Source organism: Microtus pennsylvanicus, chromosome 11 (assembly GCF_037038515.1).
Source record: "Microtus pennsylvanicus isolate mMicPen1 chromosome 11, mMicPen1.hap1, whole genome shotgun sequence".
Taxonomy (NCBI): Eukaryota; Metazoa; Chordata; class Mammalia; order Rodentia; family Cricetidae; genus Microtus; species Microtus pennsylvanicus.
Genome location: NC_134589.1, coordinates 718,850 through 742,842, shown reverse-complemented (window position 1 = coordinate 742,842; position 23,993 = coordinate 718,850). Strand labels below are relative to the sequence as shown.

At 48.2% G+C, this 23,993-nt stretch overlaps 1 protein-coding gene across 1 annotated transcript in view; it reads right to left on the bottom strand.

Annotated features, from left to right (window-relative positions):
• The window catches only part of Ogfod3 (2-oxoglutarate and iron dependent oxygenase domain containing 3), a 29,219-nt gene that overhangs the window by 4,204 nt on the left and 1,022 nt on the right, over positions 1-23,993 (bottom strand). Inside the window, exons 2-8 of the mRNA XM_075989747.1 lie at positions 23,137-23,354; positions 19,768-19,843; positions 18,809-18,851; positions 16,098-16,162; positions 13,588-13,644; positions 8,004-8,157; positions 1,839-1,962 (exon numbers count right to left, since the gene is read on the bottom strand). Of these exons, the coding sequence (XP_075845862.1) occupies positions 1,839-1,962; positions 8,004-8,157; positions 13,588-13,644; positions 16,098-16,162; positions 18,809-18,851; positions 19,768-19,843; positions 23,137-23,354 (737 nt within the window). The remainder of the gene's footprint in view (positions 1-1,838; positions 1,963-8,003; positions 8,158-13,587; positions 13,645-16,097; positions 16,163-18,808; positions 18,852-19,767; positions 19,844-23,136; positions 23,355-23,993) is intronic.

Sequence of the window (23,993 nt, the reverse complement as noted above, 5' to 3'; positions counted from 1 at the left end):
CAGCACCAAGGTCAGGCAGCTTACAACTGCCTGTTACTCTATTCAGAGAATCTGATGCCCTCTTCTGGCCTCTACAGGCACTGCATTCATGTGCACAAACCCACACTCATACATACATAAACACAACTTTTTTTTGGTTTTGAGAGACAGGGTTTCTCTGTAGCTTTGGAGCCTGTCCTGGAACTAGCTCTTGTAGACCAAGCTGGCCTCGAACTCAGAGATCTGCCTGCCTCCCAAGTGCTGGGATTAAAGGCATGCACTTCCACCACCCAGCCCTGGACTCAGTTTCTACATCCTACTCAGACCTAGGCTCAGTTCCTACCTCCCCACTAGGACCTGGACTCAGGCTCTCCAGGGACATTGTCTGCTCCCTGGGGAGAACCATGTAGTATGCATGGTGCTGGGGACTGCCAGGACTGTTACATAGAGAAACCCTGTCTTAAAAAATAGTAAGAAAAAAAAGGTATCAAGAATGCAACAGAGTCTGAGGAGATCTTACACACCAGTGTGATACCCTAGGAGCCTAGCCTTGCCAGTCACACCAGTGTGATCCCCTAGGAGCCCAGCCTTGCCAGTCACACCAGTGTGATCCCCTAGGAGCCCAGCCCTGCCAGTCACACCAGTGTGATCCCCTAGCAGCCTAGCCTTGCCAGTCACACCAGTGTGATCCCCTAGCAGCCTAGCCTTGCCAGTCACACCAATGTGATCCCCTAGGAGCCCAGCCCTGCCAGTCACACCAGTGTGATCCCCTAGGAGCCCAGCCCTGCCAGTCACACCAGTGTGATCCCCTAGCAGCCCAGCCCTGCCAGTCACACCAGTGTGATCCCCTAGGAGCCCAGCCCTGCCAGTCACACCAGTGTGATCCCCTAGGAGCCCAGCCCTGCCAGTCACACCAGTGTGATCCCCTAGGAGCCCAGCCCTGCCAGTCACACCAGTGTGATCCCCTAGGAGCCCAGCCCTGCCAGTCACACCAGTGTGATCCCCTAGGAGCCCAGCCCTGCCAGTCACACCAGTGTGATCCCCTAGGAGCCCAGCCCTGCCAATCACACCAGTGTGATACCCTAGGAGCCCAGCCTTGCCAGTCACACCAGTGTGATCCCCTAGGAGCCTAGCCTTGCCAGTCACACCAGTGTGATCCCCTAGGAGCCCAGCCTTGCCAGTCACACCAGTGTGATCCCCTAGCAGCCTAGCCTTGCCAATCACACCAGTGTGATCCCCTAGCAGCCTAGCCTTGCCAATCACACCAGTGTGATACCCTAGCAGTGCAGCCCTGCCAGTCACACACAGTGACACTGGACAGCTGAGTAATAAAGCTGGCCTCTCGGTGTTATGACTGGCAGGTAGACTTGGACAAACCCAGGGCCAAACCCAAAAGATGTAGAGTAGGTGTTCTACAAACGTAGTATTGCCTGGAATGAAGCCCAGCTCACCCATAATATGTGTGTGTGTGTGTGTGTGTCTGTGTATGCGTGTATGTATATGTGTGTGTGTGTATATATATGTGTGTGTATGTATGTGTGTATGTGCGTGTGTGTATGCGTATGTGTGTATATATGTGTGTGTGTGTGCGCGTGTATGTATCTGCATGTGTGTATATATGTGTATGTGTACATGTGTATGTGTGTGTAAATGTGTGTGCATGTGTATGCGTGTGTGTGTGTATGTGTGTGTGTATGTGTATATGTGTGTATGTGTATGCGTGTGTGTATGTGTATGCGTGTGTGTATGTGTATGTGTGTGTATATGTGTGTGTGCTTATGAACATCTACAAATGTCCTAAAGCTGAGCTACAGACCTGTATCCCATACCCTAGGACAACCCACCAGCCTGTGTCCTACCAGCTCTGGGCTCCACTGTCTTGTTGGACCCTTCCTCCATGAACACAAAGCGCCCTCCGCCGAAGTCCTCTGAATAATCCGATAGGTAGAGCAGTGAGGTGTAGTCAAAAGAGCCATAGGTCACCTGCGGGGTAAAGCAGAATAGGTCAGACTTCTCGATTCTTATGGGGGAATGGGGCTCTTCTTAAAAAACTGTATTATTATTTATGTGTATGTGTCTGTGTATGCCATGTGTGTTAAGGTGTCCAAGGAAGCCAAGAGAGAGTATCAGATTCCCTTGGAGATCGAGTTATGAGCCGTTGTGAGTCATGCAATATGGACCCCCTCTACAGGATCAGCAAGCGCTCTTCACCTTTGAGCCGTCTCTCCAGCCCCAGAAATGAGGCTCCGGCCCAGTTATGTTCCAGCAAAGCTGCATGAAGGGGTGGGGAGCACAAAACAGAAGTTGGTGCAAACTGACTCCTACCCTGAGCATAGCAATGTAAGTGTACTGTCTAGAAAAAAACATGTCTATTGTGATCAACTGTGGAGCCGTCCCAAATTTTATGTAAATTAAGATAACATGCTCACCCTGCTGTGTGGCCATCCCTACCTTCTCTCCTGGCCTATCTTCCCATACTGGACATCTGTCACACTGACCCCTAATTCCCAACCTGGTCCCTGGCACCCACCGGTCTACCTTCTCTTTGAAAATGTGGCATCTTGGGAAACCTTCCGAGAGACTCAGACAATTGTTAATGCGTGAGTAGCATGCTCCACTGGGTGCAGGAGCAAGTTTGCCCATGCTCTTCTATGATCCAGACATTCCTGGAACACGCAGAGTACATAACATCACCCTGGGGACTTGGTGAGTGATGCGAGTCTTGAGGAGGAGATGGTAATGCTGACTGAGCAGGATCGTGGGCAGAGAGGAGCCTTTCCCATCACTCATTAGTGCTAGGCTCCAATTCAAATATGGTGAGTTGATGAATTTCCTGAGGCCTGTAGCTTTCTCCATAAAAGAAGGTGACACCAACCCCAGAATACGGAGGCTTGTACCCAAGACCCTCGCAGGACCAGTGCTGTGGGCAGGAAGAACTTCCCTTCTGTCCCATACAGTTCTACTGCACCACTGGACAGAGACCCATCTGGAGCCAGTTGTGTACCCCCGGAATTCCTGTGACGGTTTAGTACAACTGGTCACTTCCTCCTGCCCTACTGCTCCTGCATACACCCCTACAAGAGTCCCCACCCCAGTTCTTACCCGGGTTTTGCTCTGGAGATACCCTAGAACAGAGCAACTGGATATAGAAAACCTTCAGCAGAACCAATACTTAATAATGTATCAGAAAATTTGTTTTACATCAAAGTGACATGAGCATGGGAAAACCTGCTACAGCAAAAACACAAAATGGAAATATATTTAATGGGAAGCACGAAGAAAGCTGAGCATGGTGATCCATGCCTGTAATCACGGCTCTTGGGAGGTAGAGGAGGAAAGATCAAGAGTTCAAAGTCATCCTCAGTTGCATTTGAGTCTGAAGCCAGCCTGTATTACATGAGACGCTGCCTCAAACAAAACAAAATAAAAGACACAGAAAGGAGGGTTTGGGGAGAAGGGGGATGATAACATTTGCTATGCCACTGAATAAAACATGACACAGTTATAAGGAGAATATTTCTTACTTTTAAATATAACAGATGAAAATGCGAATATTAATCCACGAGTGGCTGCTGCTAGTAAGAAGGGTGCCGGAAAGCACGGTGGTTAATAGACACTTCTGGGCCAGTGAGATAGCTCAATGAGTAGCAGAGCTTCAGGGCAAGCCTGGGGCTTGGGCTCCACCCCCTGAGCCCATGAAAACGTGGAAGAAAATTAATCTCACAAAGTTGTCCTCTAACCTCCACGCATATGTCCACACACATATGTCATGTACATGGACACACAATAATGATAATAAATATTTTAAAACATTATTTAAAGGATGTTTCAGAATCTGAATATCTAGTTTCATTAGAAACAACAAAAAGGATAGGATGACCCAGTGGGTGAAGTCTGAATTCAATCCCTGGAACTGTATAAGGGTAAAAGGAAAGAGCCAATGATATAGGATTCACCTCTGCATGCTTTGAATATGTTTTATTATCATTGGTTAATAAAGAAACTGCTTCTGCCTATAGTAGGGCAGGATATAGCCAGACTGGAAGAGATACAGAGAGAGAGTAGGCGGAGTCAGAGAGACACAATGTAGCTGCTGAAGGAGACAGACACCAGAACCTTATCTGGTAAGCCACAGCCTCATGGCAATACACAGATTAATATAAATGGGTTAATTAAAGATGTAAGAGCTAGCTAGAAATATGTCTGAGTCATTGGCCCAACAGTATTGTAATTAATACAGTGTCTGTGTGACTTTTTTGGGTCTGAGTGGCCGAGAAACAAAAGAGCAGTCTCCAGTTACAAACCAACTCTACAAAGTTTTCTTCTGAATTCGGCACGTTCACCATGGTAAGCCAAGCCCAGTAATAATAAATTAAATTACATTTTAAGGAAAGACAGCACTACAGGTGTAGAACTGTGGCTGGCAGGGTTCTGTGGATGGGACCAGTAACTTCGAGATCAAGTTTGCCATCAATTGCTTAACAGAAAAGAAAAAACCTTTAAAAAAATATGATTCCTAGAAATGACAAAACAGGGTATTTCATGCATTTTTTTTTATATAAAAGTATTTGGAGATGTCAGGTGGTGGTAGCACACTCCTTTCATCTCAGCCCTCAGGAAGCAAAGGTAGGTGAACCTCTGAGTTCAAGGTCAGAGAACTGGTCCACAAAGCAAGTTCCAGACTACACAGAGAAACCGTCTTGAAAAACAAACAGCAACATAAAACAACAACAACAATAAAAGAAGATAATTGGCCATGGCTGTTGTGTTGGTTTGTCCAATATTCTTGTCTTCTTATATTCTTTACACTTTTGATACATTGGATACATTATATTCTTTACACTTTTGAACCTTGTAGGCTACATTGCTATTCAAACAGCCAAACTTAAAATGAGGCACACCGACTAGAAGTCATGTGACCATGGTGCACAGCAGAACGCTGTGGCAGTTACTCAAATTTCCAACCCGTTCTGTTCCACTGAAGCATTTTCCCCCAGTACAGTGTCTCGCTATGTGGCTCTGACTGTCCTGGAACCCACTGTGTACCAGGCTGGCCAAAGCAAACATCTAATTAGAAACACAAGCCTCAGATGCTGCTCTGGTTCCCAGACAGACAGAACTTAGTCATGGGCCACGGGGATCTTGGAAGACTTTAAGACAATCCACCAGGCAGAGACAGAAACTTCACAGCCCAACAGAAACTGAGGGGAGCCAGGCATGCTGGTGCTAGCCTGCGATTTCACTCCAGAGGTGGAGGAAGCACCATTGAGAAGCAAGTTTAAGGCTAGCCTGGACTACACAAAGACACAATCTCAAAACAAGCAGAATTCTTCAGTCCGAAAGCCACAGTGCATTGGATCTCATCTGATGGGAACAGGTGGTTTGTGTAGGCCTAGGGCAGAGGAATAGAGTACACCTGGAGGGCAGAGAACTAGGCAAGTGGAGCCTTGGGGACATGCCTAAAGTTCTGGGATTCTCTCACCACGTCCCATGAAAAGAAAAGAAAGGTTAGTGCAGAAAAACCTACCTAAAGAAATAATGGCCACAAACTCTCCAAATGCAGTAACTAAGCTCACACTCTACCACGAGCAGTAACCAAGCACCAGGAAAACCATTTTAAAGCTTTCCAAACTTTGAAAACTGCACATAGAGGGTCCGAGAGGCACTCAGTGGGTAAGTAAGTGTGCCTGCTGCTCTTGCTGAGGACCTGAGTCTGGCTTCTAGGGGCACTCACACTGGGCAACCTACAGCTTCGAGTAATAATACCCCCAGGGGATCTGAAGCCATAACCATCTGTAACTCCCATTCCAGGGGATCTAATGCCCTTTCCTGACCTTCATGGGCATCAGGCATGTATGTGATACACATACACACATGGAAGCAAAACACTCATACACATAAACAACAATAACAACAACAAAACCCCACAAAAACAAAAAAAATGCACATAGAGAAACATCATTGAGAGACGGGGATATAGCTCGTTGGGACAGAGCTTTCCTAGAATGCTTTAGGTCCTGGACTCCATCTAAGCACCAAAAAATAAAATAAGAAAAATAAGAAAAAGTTGGCCAGGTGTGGCGATGCAGGTCTTTAATTCCAGCACTTGGGAGGCAGAGGCAGGAAAATCTCTGTGGGTTCAAGGCCAGCATGGTCTACAGAGTGAGTTCCAAGCTAACCAATGGGGCCGTGAAGAGAGAGAGAGAGAGAGAGAGAAGCTGAGCGGTGGTGGCACATGTCTTTAATCCCAGCACTCAGGAGGCAGAGACAGGCTGATCTCTGTGAGTTTGAAGCCAGTCTGGTCTACAAAGTTTCAGGACAGTTAGAACTGTTACACAAAGAAACCCTGTCTCAACACAAAAACAAAACAAAACAAAAAGAGGAGAAAAAGATTGTGTACAGGTTTTCTTAGGCTGGTTATGGTTGGTTCAGGAACTGGATGAGCAAACTGCAGGTGGGAAAGTTGCAACTGTATCAGAGAGTGTCACAGGTAGAGAAGGTCGTGTTGGACAGAGAGGGTCACAGGTAGAGAAGGTCGTGTTGGACAGAGAGGGTCACAGGTAGAGACGGCATGTTGGACAGAGAGGGTCACAGGTAGAGACGGCGTGTTGGACAGAGAGGGTCACAGGTAGAGAAGGTCGTGTTGGACAGAGAGGGTCACAGGTAGAGACGGCGTGTTGGACAGAGAGGGTCACAGGTAGAGAAGGTCGTGTTGGACAGAGACGTAAACAGGAGCACAGTAGTCACAGCTATGCCCAGGCTGGAAGAACACACCAGGAGAGGTATTACTCTAGCAGCTAAGCTCTAAAGGACAGACTTCACTGCAGGATCAGAAGTCTCCTCACTTTGTCAGTTCTATACTGGTGCCTGGAAGCTATACTCACTCAAGGGCCCCTCAGTCCATATTTCATGAAATAGTAAGAATGTCCAAGCTCCTGCAAGAGGCACACCAGTGGGCCCCTCATGTAGATGTGATTTGGGGAGAAAGGATGGGGTCTTGGAAAGCTCTGGGCTCTGACCATTGCTGCTGGGCCTACACAAGGCACTGAGACAGAGCTCCAGAGTTTCCTCAGAGACCTAAGCCAGGTATGACAGCCATTTCTGAGTAGCTACTTGGAGGAGCCTCAGAACACACTACAGACGGCAGATGCTACAAGGAGTGTTCAGTGTCCTGTATTGCAGGCAAGCATCTGCCACATTCAAAGCTGTTTTCAAGTGATGTCAGAGAGAACACTCACAAATCAACATCTAGTTAATAAAGTTATGGGCCACAAAGATGTGATATGTGATGTGCACAGAATCTCAATCACATTAGAACACTTTCCAGCCTGCTGAATGATTCAATTAGCAAATCTGGAGTAGGAGAGAAGAAGAATGAGACTCCAAGGGCCAGCTGCAAGCACTGAGTCACCACCACCCTCCCACGCCATCCTCAATTCCCCACTGCCTGCGTCCTGAGTTTAAGGACAGAATCAAGTGATTGATCAGCCCTGTTAGCCCTGTGAGAACAGGAGCCTAGTGAAGAACACAAGGCCAATACCTCCTGAGCAAGTCCAAAGCCTGCTCTCTGTGCTACTTCTGTGCCCATCAATCACCATAACAATGGTCATCTCCTAACAGGGATGGGAATGTCCAGGAGTGAGCAGCAGGCCCTCAAAGATGGGCAGACCAGTGAGGGACAAAGGGAAAAAAAAAGGAAAAAAAAAACTGGGATGGAAGGAAGACGTCCTGTGGGGATATAGAGACCTGGGCCAGAGCAGTAACAAAAGGGGCCCTCTGCTCACACGATCCAATCAGAAAGGTTGTACATGAATTTGCCGACACGTATAGAACAAGGACACAGCAAGGCCCATGTTGCTCCCCAGCAGCCACACCAGCTGTCCAGCCCTCGACACCCACCTAACTTAGACTGCACCCTAGAAGCCCGGAAGGAGAGGTCTGAAATAGTGCACATCGATATTGCAGAGCAGTGCCTAGAATTCTAGTCACAGATAAGAGAAGGAATCCGCTTCCCAAATGCTTACCTTGTCCACGTGGGCATGCCAATACTCATCGTGAGCTGTCTGGGCCTCTGTGCTATTTATCCGGGAGAAGAATGTGGGCTTTGTCAGATACAAGGAGGATGCATGGATGCCGAAAGCTTTGGCAATGGTGAGCTGGACCTTCTGCCGCACGTCCCTGCACAGGACACAACGGATCAGTCTGATACTTCCGGAAGTCTTATCATTTTAAATGTTTTATAGAGTGGAACCGATTGGGATATTTTTTTCACTTTTCCTCCCAATTGCAAATCTTCGCTTAACTCCTGAACCAAACAGAATATAGCAGACCTTTGGATAAAATCAATATTTAGTGTTTTCCACTTTTAATTCTCTTGTATATTATCTACAGGTAGCAACGTCTGGAGGGGGCATTCATGTGCCTGAAAAAGACCTTCATGCTTGCTGTGGCGGTAGTCACCGTGATTGTCACCCAGAAACACAGTTTCCTGTCCCACTGTGCTGGCTGTCTAGGAGTTCACAGTTGTCTAGGTTCTATGTATGGCATAGAAAGTGCTCTCCCTGCTCTCTGTGGTAAGAAGGTCTGTGTCCACGATGCTCAAGAAGAACATATTACTCAACTTTGTTTTCCTGTCACATTAGGTATTTTTGTAGTTGTTGTTTTGAAGGGGTTGGTTTTGTGGTGGTTGTTCCTGTTTTGTTTTTGGATTTTTGAGACAGAGTTTCACCGTGCAGACCTGGCCATCCTGGAACTCACTCTGTAGACCAGGCTGGCCTCAAACCCAGAGATCTGCCTGCTGCTGCCCCGAGTGCTGGGGTAAAGGCGTGCACCATATTTTGTGTGTCTTATAAATTGTGGAACTTACAATGTCAACAAATCACAGACACTTCCCATTTAAGTCAGTGTGTGCACACTAGGAATAAACAAAGAACGAAATAAACCAGTGAGGGCCAGGAGCACAACTGGCCAGCTGGACACAGTCATGGGCTGTGGCCCAAGTCTTGAGAGTATCACAGAGTGGAGCTATGGGCAGGGCGCAACCCTTGAAAGTGACTGCAAAGCTCCTGATGGCTCCCATTCCACCTGCAACAGTAGACTTAAAGAATTATACACGGCCGGGTGGTGGTGGCGTACACCTTTAATCCCAGCACTCGGGAGGCAGAGGCAGGCGGATCTCCATGAGTGTGAGTTCAGCCTGGTCTACAAGAGCTAGTTCCAGAACAGGCTCCAAAGCCACAGAGAAACCCTGTCTCCAAAGACAAAAACAAACAAACAAAAGAAGGATACATGTATTGTGAATTAAGTGACAACTTGCTGTTGCCACTGCCAGGTGTGCAGAGTTAGTCCAGGCCCTCACCTGCTCTCTGGACCAGAACCTAAGCTTTGTTCAGTAACTGTTTCCCTGGGGTAATGAAGGTGAATACAAGCTATGCTTCCAGGCAACATGGCTGGTGATGAGATGATATTGATCATCAGAGATGGGTGAGCAGAGGGCTACAAAGGGCAGCAGAAGCTTGGTGCTCTGGCAGCATGTGCAGTGTCTTGGCTGGTTCAACACAACCAAGTAGGTGATAAAATTCAACACACACACACACACTCATACATGTTACCAGTGTTTCTGCCTGCATGTATATCTGTGTGAGGGTGTCGAATCCTCTGGAACTAGAGTTACAGACAGTTGTGAGTTGTCATATGGATTCTGAGAATTGAAACTGGATCCTGCTGTGAAACAATCTTTGTACACTGTAAATGTGTATTATTCTTATTGAGTAATAAAGATCTGACTGGCCTACAGCTGGGGAGGAGAGATTGGGCAGGAGAGCCAGACTAGAAGAATTCTAGGAAGAAGCAGGGGACGCAGAGGGAGCAAGATATGCTGAAGGACAGGTAAAGCCTCAAGCTACGTGGCAATACATAGATTAATAGAAATGAGTTGATTTAAGTTGTAAGAGCAAGTGAGTAATAAGCCTGAGCTACCAGCCAAGCATTTATAATTAATATTGAGTCTCCATGTCAGTTATTTGGGAACTGGCAGGCAGGAAAGAAAAGTCCACCTACAGGGACCTCTGGAAGAGCAACCAGTTCTCTTAATCACTAAATCAACTCTCCAGTCCCCTGTAATACACACTTTAATAACCTTCCAAAGATTTAATTTAAAAAAAATTCCCTAGATAGGTGTAGGGCCCACAGGTCTACCCCTCCTCCCAGGGTTCATACTGAGGACAGCTTGCAGTTTCTGGAAAAACATCTTGTTTGCTCCTGTGCTCGCTCTGCCCACCCTGGTGGTTAGCTACAGGGGAGTTGTTTACTCTGATGGGCTGGTAATTTCCCACCTGCCTAGGGGATTTCCACTGTGCAGCAGTTAGGTATATAAGGCTTTCTCTAAGCTTGGATAAATGGCATGCTGCATTCTATCTTCACGAATGACCCATGTCTCTTGTGTTCTTTAATCTCCAGCCCCTTGCCCGACTCGTGAACTGTCCCATAGTGCAGGAGCTACAGGCGGAGGCCCACAGCGAGATGGGGAAGTAGGAACCCCAGAGAGATGGCCCTCAGAAGGCTGGCCAGCAGGTGAGATATTGATGGTGAGGGTTAATTGAAGATGGGTGCTGGTAATTTTGTTCAAGTATTGACTGACCAATTGAAGTTCTTTTAACGAAGCAAGGCACTGCTATTAAAACTAAGACACCACAAGAGTTCGTTAAGACAGTTTTATAGTTTAGTCCCTGTTTTCCACAAGCTGGGGACTTTAATATTCCTGATTGTGAGCAGGTAAAGGCTGATCTTCAAAAAGCTAAAGAGTGAGGGCCAGAAGAATCCCCTACAGCAACATTTTCACTATGGTGCCTAGTCAGAGATGCTCTTCTCAGTGATGATGTCAAAGTGAAAGAGCAATTAGAGAATTTGGCCAAAACCTTTGAGGAGATTCAGGGTGAAGAATCTGTGAACTCAATTAAGAGCTTTGAGGAGGGGGAAGTTAAAAGTACTAAAAGGGATACAGAAGAGGAAGAAGAGACTTTAGAAAGGGAGATTGTACTGTTAAAAAAGAGGTTGGAAGAAGAAGGAAGGAAGCAGACAGAGATGTCTCCATGAGACCCCTACAGCAGAATCCATTCCTTGACACTTCAAATCCTTCTGCTGCTACCTCCATTGCTGCTACCCCTACTGACTTAGAGGTGGAAATCCAAGAAATCCAAGATACACTAAATAATCTAAGTAGAGAGGGGCAAATTTATCCTGTCATGGGGATTATTGATCGGCAAGGACAGCGGATCAGGCAGCATAACCTTCTGGCCTTTAAGGACATTAAGCAACTACAAGAAGCAGTTATGGCCCATGGGACTCATGCCCCCTTCACTGCGGCTTTAATGGAACCCTTTGTGGAACTCAACCTTACGCCCAGGGAATCAGATGGGCACTGGCAAAGAATCCCCCGTTTCTGATGCCAGTGGAACTGGGTAGCCCTGTGTGGCCCTGTCTTATCTATCAGTTTCAGCCCAGGTAAACCTGCTGTGCCTTTGGATACCACCCAAAACAACATCATGGGGATTTGGATTCTAACTGGAGTCCTGTGTTTCAGAAAATTAAAAACCTCAGGAGCCTGCCTAACGATTTCAGTTCCATTGCTGCAAGCGGTTGCCTCGCACTCAGCAATGCTCCCATTGCTGATTTTGGTCCTAATGCCACCAGTGCCTCCGTGGTAGGTCTCAGGAAATCCTATTTAGCAAAACATTGTACTTTCCGGATGGGGGTTTGTGTCATGCCCCTTTCTTTTTTGTTGTTTGATCATCCTGCTAATATTTCTGGAAGTTTAAGCTGTCCTGAGGTTTGTCAACTGAGGAGTTGCTGGGGTGGTCTGAGCGCCGGGGATCCATGATGATCAGCTCATCCTGAATCGAGCAAGAAGAGATTTTAGCATTACAGCAGCCTTAGTGGCGGCCATTGCTGTGGCTGTCACAGCAGCTACGGCTATTGGAGTCACCATTAGTCAATTGCTACTGCTAGCACGGTGGACACCTTATCGAGGGCAGGTTGCAAGTGCCTTGGCCACTCAAAACGATATTAATAGCCATATTCACAAAGGAACACTCTGGGAAGCTCACATGCTATCCTGTTCCCCTTCATTTCATTACAAACTTAACAGACACAGGGACAATGCTTAATGCTGCTATTCACGGACCCTGGAGTGCACAATTTCTTAACCTTATGCACAAATTGGCTCATGAGATTATTCTAGTTAATAATACCAGGGTTCCCCCCACCAGCGCTGAAACCTTACTTAAGGGGCTCCAACTTGTGGGCAGACTCATTAAGGATTGAGCAGGCACAGCCTCCTGGGTGTGCTTATGTGGCTGGGAGCCTTCATCATCTTCATGTTTTTACGGCACCAGAGCCAGAGGCAAGCTCAGGTCAATTTCGCCACACGGCAAATACTCTTGCTATTGCCCCGGAGGATCCTTCAGTGTAAATCTGGCTGAACAGGATGGAGGGTGACTAGTGAGCCAATGACGGGAAAGGTCTTTGGGGGGCTGCCCCAACCTAAGACAGGAAATGTGTTTTGACCTGGATGCTTTCCCAAGACGGGTAAGGGGTGTTGCCTGACATCCAATGCCACCCATGACAGGCCTAGTCATGTGATTTATAAAAAGGGGGACCTGTAGGGCCGACAGGTCTACCCCTCCTCCCAGGGTTCATACTGAGGACAGCTTGCAGTTTCTGGAAAAACAACTTGTTTGTTCCTGTGCTCGCTCTGCCCACCCTGGTGGTTAGCTACAGGGGAGTTGTTTGCTCTGTCTTGAGCTGGTAATTTCCCACCTGCCTGGGGCATTTTCACTGTACAACAGTTAGGTATATAAGGCTTTCTCTAAGCTTGGATAAATGGCATGCTGCATTCTGTCTTCACGAATGACCCACGTCTCTTGTGTTCTTTAATCTCCAGCCCCTTGCCCGAATCACGAACTGTCGCCTCTGGTTGAGGACAGAGCAAGAATCATGTGGCAGGTGCTGGGCTGAGACCAACAGCAAGACGTGTCTGCTATAGGACCAAGAAGGCTTAGAAAGTATTAGTGAGCTGCCCATCTACCCAGAGACAAGCTGAGCTTGGTCTACATCCACAGGTCTAGATCCCTCACACAGGAGCCATTGCCCTGGCCTGATGTGACGGGACATCAGAGAGCCAATCTCAGCCCACTGGAGTGATGTCTCATTTGTATTTTAATAAATAAAGCTTGCCTGAAGATCGGAGAGCAAAACAGCCCCACTGGTCTGTCTTACAGACCAGGCAGTGGTGACACACACCTTTAATCCCAGTAGCCACACTAGTTTGCCACAGAAACATGGCGGTAGTAGTACATGCCTTTAATCCCTGCCCTAGAGAGGAATATAAAACAGGAGGAGACAGCTCTCACACAGTCTCATTCTGAGATTCCTGGAGGCAGGATCACCATTTCAGACTGAGGCAGAGGTAAGAGCCAGTGGCTGGCTGTTTTGTTTTTCTGGCCTTCAGGTTGAACCCCAATTTCTGCCTCTGGGTTTTTATTAATTGTGTTACAGGTCACTTTGCATCTCTGGGCCCACTCATCTCTTCTCACACTTCATCTTCCTTACCTATATAACTGGAAGTCCTCCTCAGAGAAGATATTTTGTACTTTATCCCCAAAGTATCTGTGAAATAATAAATAACATTAGCAGATATAGCATGTTACTAAAGCATGCCTTAAAAACAAACAAACAAACAAACAAAAACCCAGGGTCTCACTCTGTAGCTCAGGCTGATCTTCAACTTGGGGTAACCCTCCTGCTTCAGATGTCAGGAATAAACTACCACACCCAGTTTTCTTGTTTCCTTCAATCAGACTTTCATAGCTAATCAGCAAGTCTCCAAAAGCAGGGCTGTCACAGCACAAGAGTTACTCCCTTTCTACAGTAACCGCCGTGTTATGGAGAAGGATGGAGAGGAAGGATGGAGAGCAAGGATGGAGAGGAAAGATGGAGAGGAAGAATGGAGAGAAAGGAAGGAGAGAAAGGATGGAGAGGAAGGATGGAGAGGAAGGAAGGAGAAGAAGGAAGGAGAGGAAGGACGGAGAGGAAGGATGGAGAGGAAGGAAGGAGAGGAAGGACGGAGAGGAAGGAAGGAGAGGAAGGAAGGAGAGGAAGGACGGAGAGGAAGGAAGGAGAGGAAGGAAGGAGAGGAAGGACGGAGAGGAAGGAAGGAGAGGAAGGAAGGAGAGGAAGGAAGGAGAGCAAGGACGGAGAGGAAGAAAGGAGAGGAAGGACGGAGAGGAAGGACGGAGAGGAAGGAAGGAGAGGAAGGAAGGAGAGGAAGGAAGGAGAGCAAGGACGGAGAGGAAGGAAGGAGAGGAAGGACGGAGAGGAAGGACGGAGAGGAAGGAAGGAGAGGAAGGAAGGAGAGGAAGGAAGGAGAGCAAGGACGGAGAGGAAGGAAGGAGAGGAAGGACGGAGAGGAAGGACGGAGAGGAAGGACGGAGAGGAAGGAAGGAGAGGAAGGAAGGAGAGGAAGGACGGAGAGGAAGGAAGGAGAGGAAGGACGGAGAGGAAGGAAGGAGAGGAAGGAAGGAGAGGAAGGACGGAGAGGAAGGACGGAGAGGAAGGAAGGAGAGGAAGGAAGGAGAGGAAGGACGGAGAGGAAGGAAGGAGAGGAAGGACGGAGAGGAAGGAAGGAGAGGAAGGAAGGAGAGGAAGGACGGAGAGGAAGGAAGGAGAGGAAGGACGGAGAGGAAGGAAGGAGAGGAAGGAAGGAGAGGAAGGACGGAGAGGAAGGAAGGAGAGGAAGGACGGAGAGGAAGGAAGGAGAGGAAGGACGGAGAGGAAGGAAGGAGAGGAAGGACGGAGAGGAAGGATGGAGAGGAAGGACGGAGAGGAAGGAAGGAGAGGAAGGACGGAGAGGAAGGAAGGAGAGGAAGGAAGGAGAGGAAGGACGGAGAGGAAGGAAGGAGAGGAAGGAAGGAGAGGAAGGACGGAGAGGAAGGAAGGAGAGGAAGGAAGGAGAGGAAGGACGGAGAGGAAGGAAGGAGAGGAAGGAAGGAGAGCAAGGACGGAGAGGAAGGAAGGAGAGGAAGGAAGGAGAGGAAGGAAGGAGAGCAAGGACGGAGAGGAAGGAAGGAGAGGAAGGACGGAGAGGAAGGACGGAGAGGAAGGAAGGAGAGGAAGGAAGGAGAGGAAGGAAGGAGAGCAAGGACGGAGAGGAAGGAAGGAGAGGAAGGACGGAGAGGAAGGACGGAGAGGAAGGACGGAGAGGAAGGAAGGAGAGGAAGGAAGGAGAGGAAGGACGGAGAGGAAGGAAGGAGAGGAAGGACGGAGAGGAAGGAAGGAGAGGAAGGAAGGAGAGGAAGGACGGAGAGGAAGGACGGAGAGGAAGGAAGGAGAGGAAGGAAGGAGAGGAAGGAAGGAGAGGAAGGACGGAGAGGAAGGAAGGAGAGGAAGGACGGAGAGGAAGGAAGGAGAGGAAGGACGGAGAGGAAGGAAGGAGAGGAAGGACGGAGAGGAAGGAAGGAGAGGAAGGACGGAGAGGAAGGAAGGAGAGGAAGGACGGAGAGGAAGGATGGAGAGGAATGACGGAGAGGAAGGAAGGAGAGGAAGGACGGAGAGGAAGGACGGAGAGGAAGGAAGGAGAGGAAGGACGGAGAGGAAGGAAGGAGAGGAAGGACGGAGAGGAAGGATCGGGCTATCACAGCACGAGAGTTACTCTCTTTCTACAGTAACCACTGTGTTATGGAGAAGGAGAGGAAGGATGGAGAGAGAGCAAGGATGGAGAGCAAGGATGGAGAGGAAGGACGGAGAGAAAGGACAGAGAGGAAGGAAGGAGAGGAAGGACGGAGAGGAAGGATGGAGAGCAAGGATGGAGAGGAAGGATCGGGCTATCACAGCATGAGAGTTATTCTCTTTCTACAGTAACCACGGTGTTACGGAGAAGGAAGGGGACAGAAAGTGAGAAGGATGGAGAGGAAGAAAGGAAAATTGAGGGAGGAAGGGAAGTCGGCAGAAAGGAAGGGAATGGTGACAATGAGGCCCTTGAAGAACTCGTGGCTTCCTGAGACCCATGCAGCCACCAAGTGCCCACCTGCTCCCTACTTCTGGCACTTCCTCCAGCCTCTCACCTGTACAGGTTCACAAAATGTTTCCCAACAGACAGGGCCCCAGAGTGCAAGTCCAGGATAGATGCCTGAAAAAGACATGTGTGTGCGTGTGTAAAACAAGTGATGGTCACTTTAACAGCCAAAGTGGAGCCCCGTTACCACCCTACCTCTGGCTTCTTAAAAACCTTGCCTTAAAAAAAAAAAACAAAAAAAACCTTGCCTTGTGCACTGTCTGCCTGGACAAAGGTGTCTCTCTCTGCTGTCCAAAAGGGAAACCACATTTTCCCCTAACACTTTCAGAAACAGTCCCCGGACACACTTCCTAGACACATCTGGGAATGCTCACGGTGAGTCCCAGCCCACCCTACTGACTCCTGCTTTCCTTCCCTCCACTAGGTCTGTCCACGTGTCAAGTGGGCAGTGTGACTGGTTTCTGCACACATGTGCACTTCTGCATGGACACCAACTACGCCCATCTGTGAATCCTCTCTGCTCTCTGCCAGCCCATCCCGGACACCTGAGGCTCCACTTTCTGTAGGAGTCTAGCCGTGTCCTGTTGAGATGGAGGAATGGCAAACAGACCCTGTGATAGGCTTCTTTCCTTTAGCGTAACTCATGCTGTTTATCCCAGCTCAGCACTGAGGCTGTCGCTCCATAAGGATGTGTCAAACCTGCTGGTCTATCCGTGATGCCTTGGATTTTTCTGTACACGCTGGCCACATGCATGTGGGCATGTTCTGGGGGCTCCCAGTAAAACATGTTATATGGAACTACACATCGCTAACTTTTAAGGACCTGCTAAAATGTTTTCTGACCCTGACCGCCCACCTTTGAGTCTTTTCCTACATCCCAGGAGGAAAGCATGGACTATTTTACCCCATGCATGCAGTAGTAACAGACACCAGGCCCCTTCCCTTACTCTCACAATTACTTAGCTAAGGTGTGGACACAATGTGGGTTTACTTAGTATTTACTGAACTTAACGGTATCAGGGAATGCTGAAGGTGTAGGAGAAAGGTAACTCTGACAGTCTTTTAGCAAATATCTCCCTGAACCAAACTGAACAACATAAAAGGGATTCTACTTCCAGAACTCTAAAGAAAGAGCCATGGGTGAAGTCCAGCAATCACAGACATACTTTGAAATTGGAGCAAAGTCTGACAGCCAACCTTCCCAAAGGCATGGTCTCTGCAGACTTGATTTGGGCCGACTACAGACTGCAGCACAAAGCAGTTGTCAAGATACACAGGGAAAGGAACTCATCCTCAGCTATTTCCTCACACCAAGTAGAGACCAAGTGAGAATCCACACCACCACCAAGGTCCCAGTGGCCACCACCCAGCTGACCATTTACAGACGTGCGGCCAGCCCAGTTCATTCCTATGGCTGTACCAACATTTACAGACATGTGGCCAGCCCAGTTCATTCCTTTGGCTGTACCAACATTTACAGACGTGTGGCCAGCCCAGTTCATTCCTATGGTTGTACCAACATTTACAGACGTGCGGCTAGCCCAGTCCATTCCTATGTCTGTACCAACATTTACAGTCGTGCGGCTAGCCCAGTCCATTCCTATGTCTGTACCAACATTTACAGTCGTGCGGCTAGCCCAGTCCATTCCTATGTCTGTACCAACATTTACAGAAGTGCGGCTAGCCCAGTCCATTCCTATGTCTGTACCAACATTTACAGTCGTGCGGCTAGCCCAGTTCATTCCTATGGCTGTACCAACATTTACAGACGTGTGGCCAGCCCAGTTCATTCCTATGGCTGTACCAACATTTACAGACGTGTGGCCAGCCCAGTTCATTCCTATGGCTGTACCAACATTTACAGACGTGTGGCCAGCCCAGTTCATTCCTATGGCTGTACCAACATTTACAAACGTGCGGCTAGCCCAGTTCATTCCTTTGGCTGTACCAACACAAAGTGAGGACTTCCAGCTGCACAAGTTCATTCTCCCACCTCTGAGGCCAGAAGTCTAGAATCAAGATGGGTCGGAGGCACTCCTTGGTTTGTGGCCTAAGCTCTAGGGCATGGTCCTTCCTTGTCCTCCAGCATCTGTGGCCCCTGGCCTTCTTTGGTTTATGGCCACATCAGCCCGCTTCCCACCTCCACGCACCCACATGTAGGCTTCCTCCTTTCTTTGGCTATCTCTTATATAGACACCTTGTCCTTGGTCTTGGGGCCCCTGAGAGGGACTTTCCCTCAATTACAGCTACAAAACCCCCGTTTCCAAATTATATCCCAGGTTCCCCGTGGACACACCAACCTGTTCACTGTGTGATCTCCTGTTGTGAAAAGGACGGCAGGCCTCCGCTGGTCTGCTGCAGGAGGACCCGTCTAAGCATCATAGGAGGCTTGGCCTTTCCCAGCAGCCACCTGGCCACCAGGCTTCTGACCTCCCCTTTTCCCACCCCTCCCCCATCCTCCCTGTCCCGACCCAGAGTGTCTAAAGTGCCAGTGCTGAAGCCAGGCAGCCTATGACAGCCTGAAGAGATGGCCATGTGTGACTTAACACATACTCTTCCCAGAGGGATATATTTTGTGCCCACCAGGCAGAAGGAACCCCAGCCACTATCTGAGAAACACCATGGACAGATCAGCCCATGTCTGAGGTGGGGAACAGAGGGGACCCTGTGCAGCCAATACTTTTTCCTTCCCTTCCAAGGAGAGAAAACTTAAAATGTATCAAAAAAAAAAAAATGGGAACAGGAATCATGGCAACTCACCCCTCCATCTGATCCACCTAGGGAGAGTCCCTTCTCTGCTATTCTGTGGGGGAGAAAACTTTAAATCAGAATTTAGTTGACAGCATTGTCCATAAAGTATCTAGGCAAAACATCAATCAGTATAATAGTGCCTTGTTTATAGGCTCTGCATGTTTAACATTTATGACACAAACAAACTCGAAACTGTAACTTTCTAAGCTGAGGATACATCATCCTCTCGCTACTGACACACAGCCTGCTTAAAAACCACTTTGACAAGGCCACCCAGGAGCACTCGGCTCTCAGTAAAACACTGTAATCCTCAAGTATGACGGAGATACAGGATGAGGGTGGGAAGAAGGAAAGAAAGGACAGGCTTCTTGCTGGGCATCGTAGCAGGACCAGCATGAGGAATGAGGATGGAGGAGAAAGGGACTCAAGGTCCAAATGAAGGGTCGCATATTGACTCTGACAGCTGGTCAGAAAACCTAATCTTCTGTGAGTTCGAGACCAGGCTGGTCTACAGAGGTAGTTCCAGGACAGGCTCCAAAGCCACAGAGAAACCCTGTCTCGAAAAAACAAAACAAAACAAAACAGAAAACCTAATCTTTCTTCTTAAGATCTTTTTTTTAAAACCCCCACAAGGAAAACTCCAGCACCAGCTGCTTCTGAGATAGCATTCATGAACCACAGAGGGATGAAATGCTATCCAGTGGTTGTCAGCTGAGGCTGGAGGAGGCCGTGTTTTCACAGAAGAGTAAGCTCCGTGGAGGGGAGGCTCAATCAGCAGAAACATTGCAAAGGCCACAGCATTTCCTCCAAGGAAGGAGGAAATAGGAAGTCTGCCCTTTGACCCCCAAAACCCTCGGGGATGATCCACAGAACCATGAGACTCTCAACTCTGTTGCTGCCCGGGCTCACTCCCCACTTTCTGCTATACCCATGTATGCCCTGGACAAAGTGTAGAGATGCGTGAGTACCTGCGAATCTGCTCCGCCTCCTCCCTGGTGATTACCATGTCAGTGACACCTCGGCCACACTTCCTGGGGGTGCAGCCTGGAGGATGAGAATTAAGGAGAAATGCTGACTACCAAAGCCGCTGCCCCAAGATGACGGCTGAGCTGGCAAGGCCCTCCACTGTGACTAGGGGGCAAGTTTGGCTAATACACCTAGTTAAAAGTCAACTTCAGAAAAACAGTGGTAACTTTTCACCAGAACTGTGCCCTGTGCACAGTCTTAGAGCTCACATCTCCCTCCTGGTAGGTGTCCTGGGTTTCTCACAGACCCACACTGATAGGCTGATCCTAAACACCAGTCACTGCCCCCAAACCTGGGAAAACAAGGAAACCTCCAAACATTGCACTGACATCTCTGCTTTGCTGTGTCTTGTTAGAAACATGGTCTCACTATGTAGTTCATGCTGCCTCAGCCTCCTGAGTTCTGAGATTACAGGCCTATACTAGTACACTAACAGTTTGGCAATATTCCTTATCTTGCTTGCTGGTTTGAGCACTCTTAAATAACCCCTGGAAAGTTCTGGCACAGCCCAAGCTGAACCTGTCATTCTGGTCACTATGCTTCTCCAGGACCAAAGCACCCGCCTACCACACTCATCTCTGTATCTCCTTCCACCTCGGGGTCATGCAGACACTGAGAGGAAGGAAGTCAGAAGCAGCTGAGATGGGGAGAGTGTGATGGGGCTCGCGGCCGCGGGGAGATGGACAGGATGGAGTGAACTGTGTAATGTTCTTACTGATGAGATGGGACTGTAAACTCATGGGGTCTTACTGCAAGATATGCTAACTCTGGATGGGAAGCTGCCATTTATTGTGTGTGTGTGTGCCCGCATGCATGCGTGTGTGTGTGCATGTGTGTGTGTTATAAATTAAGATGTTTGAATGAAAAAGTCCTAGGACAGAGCATCCAACACAACAGAAGCATGCTTATTTTACTGACTGCTGAAGGAGAAAGTCACGCACCCTTTCTCCTTGACCACCCAGTCCACAGAGCACTCCCGGGCCCTCTCCCGTGCGACTGTGTGCTGAATTCTTGTGTATCACAACAGTGCCCCCTAGTGGAAGAACATAGGTTCTTTTCTTCATTCAAGTCCAAAACATTATTACTTTGAGTAAAAAATAAACCATTCTGTTGTGGAATATCAGTTTAAAATGTGCTACATTTGTTTATGCTGTGGAATATTTATTTTTTTATTGTTTTTGGTTTTTAGAGACAGGGTTTCTCTGTAGCTTTGGAGCCTGTCCTGGAACTCCCTTGGTAGACCAGGCTGGCCTCGAACTCACAGAGATCCGCCTGTCTCTGCCTCCCAAGTGCTGGGATTACAGGAGCGCGCCACCACCGCCCAGCTGGAATATTTATTTAAGGATGCAAAGATGTGTTCCATTCTTTTATGTTGCATTTGCTTAACTCTGTAAAGCTGTGCTACTTTGCCTGTCTAAAACACCTGATTGTTCTAATAAAGAGCTGAATGGTCAATAGCTAGGCAGAAGGATAGGCGGGGCTGGCAGACAGAGAAAATAAGAGAAGAAAGGAAGAGCAGAGAGCAAGAAAAGGAGAAGGAGAGGACGCCGCTAGGGGTCAGTCATCTAGCACACAGCCAGCCACAGAGTAAGAAGAAAGCAAGGTATATAAAATAGAGAAAGGTAAAAGCCCAGGGGCATAATGTAGAAGAGAATTGTTTAAGTTAAGAAAAGCTAACTAGAAATAAGCCAAGTTAAGGCCAGGCATTCATAAGTAAGAACAAGTCTCCATGTATTTATTTGGGAGATGGGTGGTGGGCCCCCAAAGAGCAAAGAGAAAAAAACAGACAACTCTACCATTCTTATGGTTTGTTTAAAGCCAGGTCCTGCTGCAGAACAATCCTTCCATACACTGTAAATTGCACTGTTATTTGTTCAATAAAGAAGCCGACTAGCCAATACCTAAAAAGGATAAGGTCAGACAGGAAAACCATACCAAGGACACTGGGAAGAAAAAGGGCGGAGCCAGAGGAGTTGCCAGGAGATGCTCCAAAACAAGTTGGAGGATAGGTAAAGCCACAAGTCACATGGCAATATGTAGAATAATAGAAATGGGTTGATTTAAGCTGTAAGAGTTAGCTAGTAACAAGCCTAAACTATTGGCCAAGTATTTAAAATTAATACTGAGTATTCATGTGGGTTATTTGGGAACTGGGAGGGGGGAGGGGGAGTCTGCCTACAAGACCCAAAAGCTACAATGTATCTGGAGGGTACAAAGCATTCAGGAAAGCAGCAGTCCAAGAAGGCCTGCACCCCATGGGATCCATCAGGCCCAGAGGTGTGTATTCCCCAGGGTGCTGACTGTCCTCACCTGGCACTGTGGCCCTGACTCTGTGGCTCCTTCTCTGTTGCCCCAGGGCTCCATTCTGTAACCAGCTGGCTGCTCCTTCCTGCCTCAACCAGGGCCATAGGTGGAGCTGCAGACCTGTGACCTGGGATGACATTCTTCCCATCACACTTTCTGGGCATTCCTTATCATCACCTTGGTCTCTCACGTGTCATCCTCATCTTTCTGGAACTCTTTTTTACATTTATTTATTATTATAAGTTATTAGTTGTTATTATTACATTTATTATATAGAGGTCAGAGTTGGTTCTCCTTACTCTTGATTCTCTTCCACCATGTGGGTTCAGGATATTGAACTGCGGCCATACGACTTGGTATTATGTACTTTTAACTGCCAAGCCATCTTGCTGACCCTTTCTCACCCTGGTAATCCTGTTACTTCTCTGCACACCGCCCCTGGGCACAGAAGCTTGCTGAGATGCTGTCTACACCAGAGTGCACCGGAGGGTGACCCTGAACCCTCTTTACTCTCCAACCCAGTGTTGGGAAGGGAAAATTCGTCTCTGCCCAAATATACCATTTTTCAACCGATTCCAGTTGTAGCAAAAAGCGATGTTGAATTTCATTTCTGTCCCTTTGACCTTGTGTATATCTGTGTGTATGTGATTGCAGGTACCTGCAGAAGAAGGAAGGGCTGAATCTCCTGAAGGTGGAGTTACAGGTAGTTGAGCTGCCTGTCAAAGGTGCTAGGAACTGAACTCAGGTCCTCAAGTTTTCTTAAATATGAGCCATCTCCACCATACACTTTTTTTTTCTTTTCTTTCTTTCTTTTCTTTTTTTTTTTTTCTTTTTTTGGTTTGATTTTTTGAGGTTTCTCCTGGCTGTCCTGGACAAGGCTGGCTTTGAACTCACAGAGATCCACCTGTCTCTGCCCCTCAAGTGCTGGGATTCAAAGTGTGCAGCACCACCACCCAGCTTGTTTTTCCCGACCAGTCACTCTTTAATAAGAAACCTGTGGCACATACCTTCAAATCTTCGGTGACCATCATAGTCCTCCGAGCAGGGAACCTCAATGAACCTGCCCTCTAGGACCTCACCACAGCGGGCCAAGACTTCAGCCACATCATCATTGGTCCCCAGACTACTCCAGAGCAGGAATGTGATCAGAGCAAGGCCAACTCCAAGGGCCACAGTCCTCAGCCATGTCCTCTGTGACTCCTGAGGCAACCGCTCCTTCTTGGTGCTGAGAACAGAAAACACAACCACTGGATGCAGCTATCTCAGTAAGCGTGCCTATCAAAACCACAAGATGTTCACACCGGATACCACCAGCCGTGGGCTGGGCCTACACTGACCTCTGATCAAAGTGGATGGACCCCTATCAATCTTGAGATATTGCAGGGACCCATGGGCTGATTATGAAGTAGGTAGTGGGAAACAGGAGTATCCACCTCGGTCTACAATCCACCCAGCTGATCAGGGTGCCCATCAGACCTCACCACGCCCCTCACCTGAGGTTCCACCCCTCAGAGGAGCTTCCCAGGTAGTATGCGGCCTTGTCTCCTCTGATCAGACAGGGCTGAGCACATGCTTCAATGGACAAAAAACGTGAGTTGACCACGGACACTTCCTGCCCAGCCCACAGAGTTCCCATCTGGAGGATTGCCACGATCTCTACTCTCCTGCATCTCTGCTTGATTACCCCACCCCAAGCACGTGTCTCTACAAGAATACATGTGCACTTGAACCAACTTGCACGAATCGAATCCACTTAACTCGAATCATAAATCTGGGGCCAGAAAAACAGCACAAAAGAATATCAGAAATGATGTATAAGTTGATGCCCCTATGACCCAGTTCTGCGTGGTCTGTGTCTCTACAG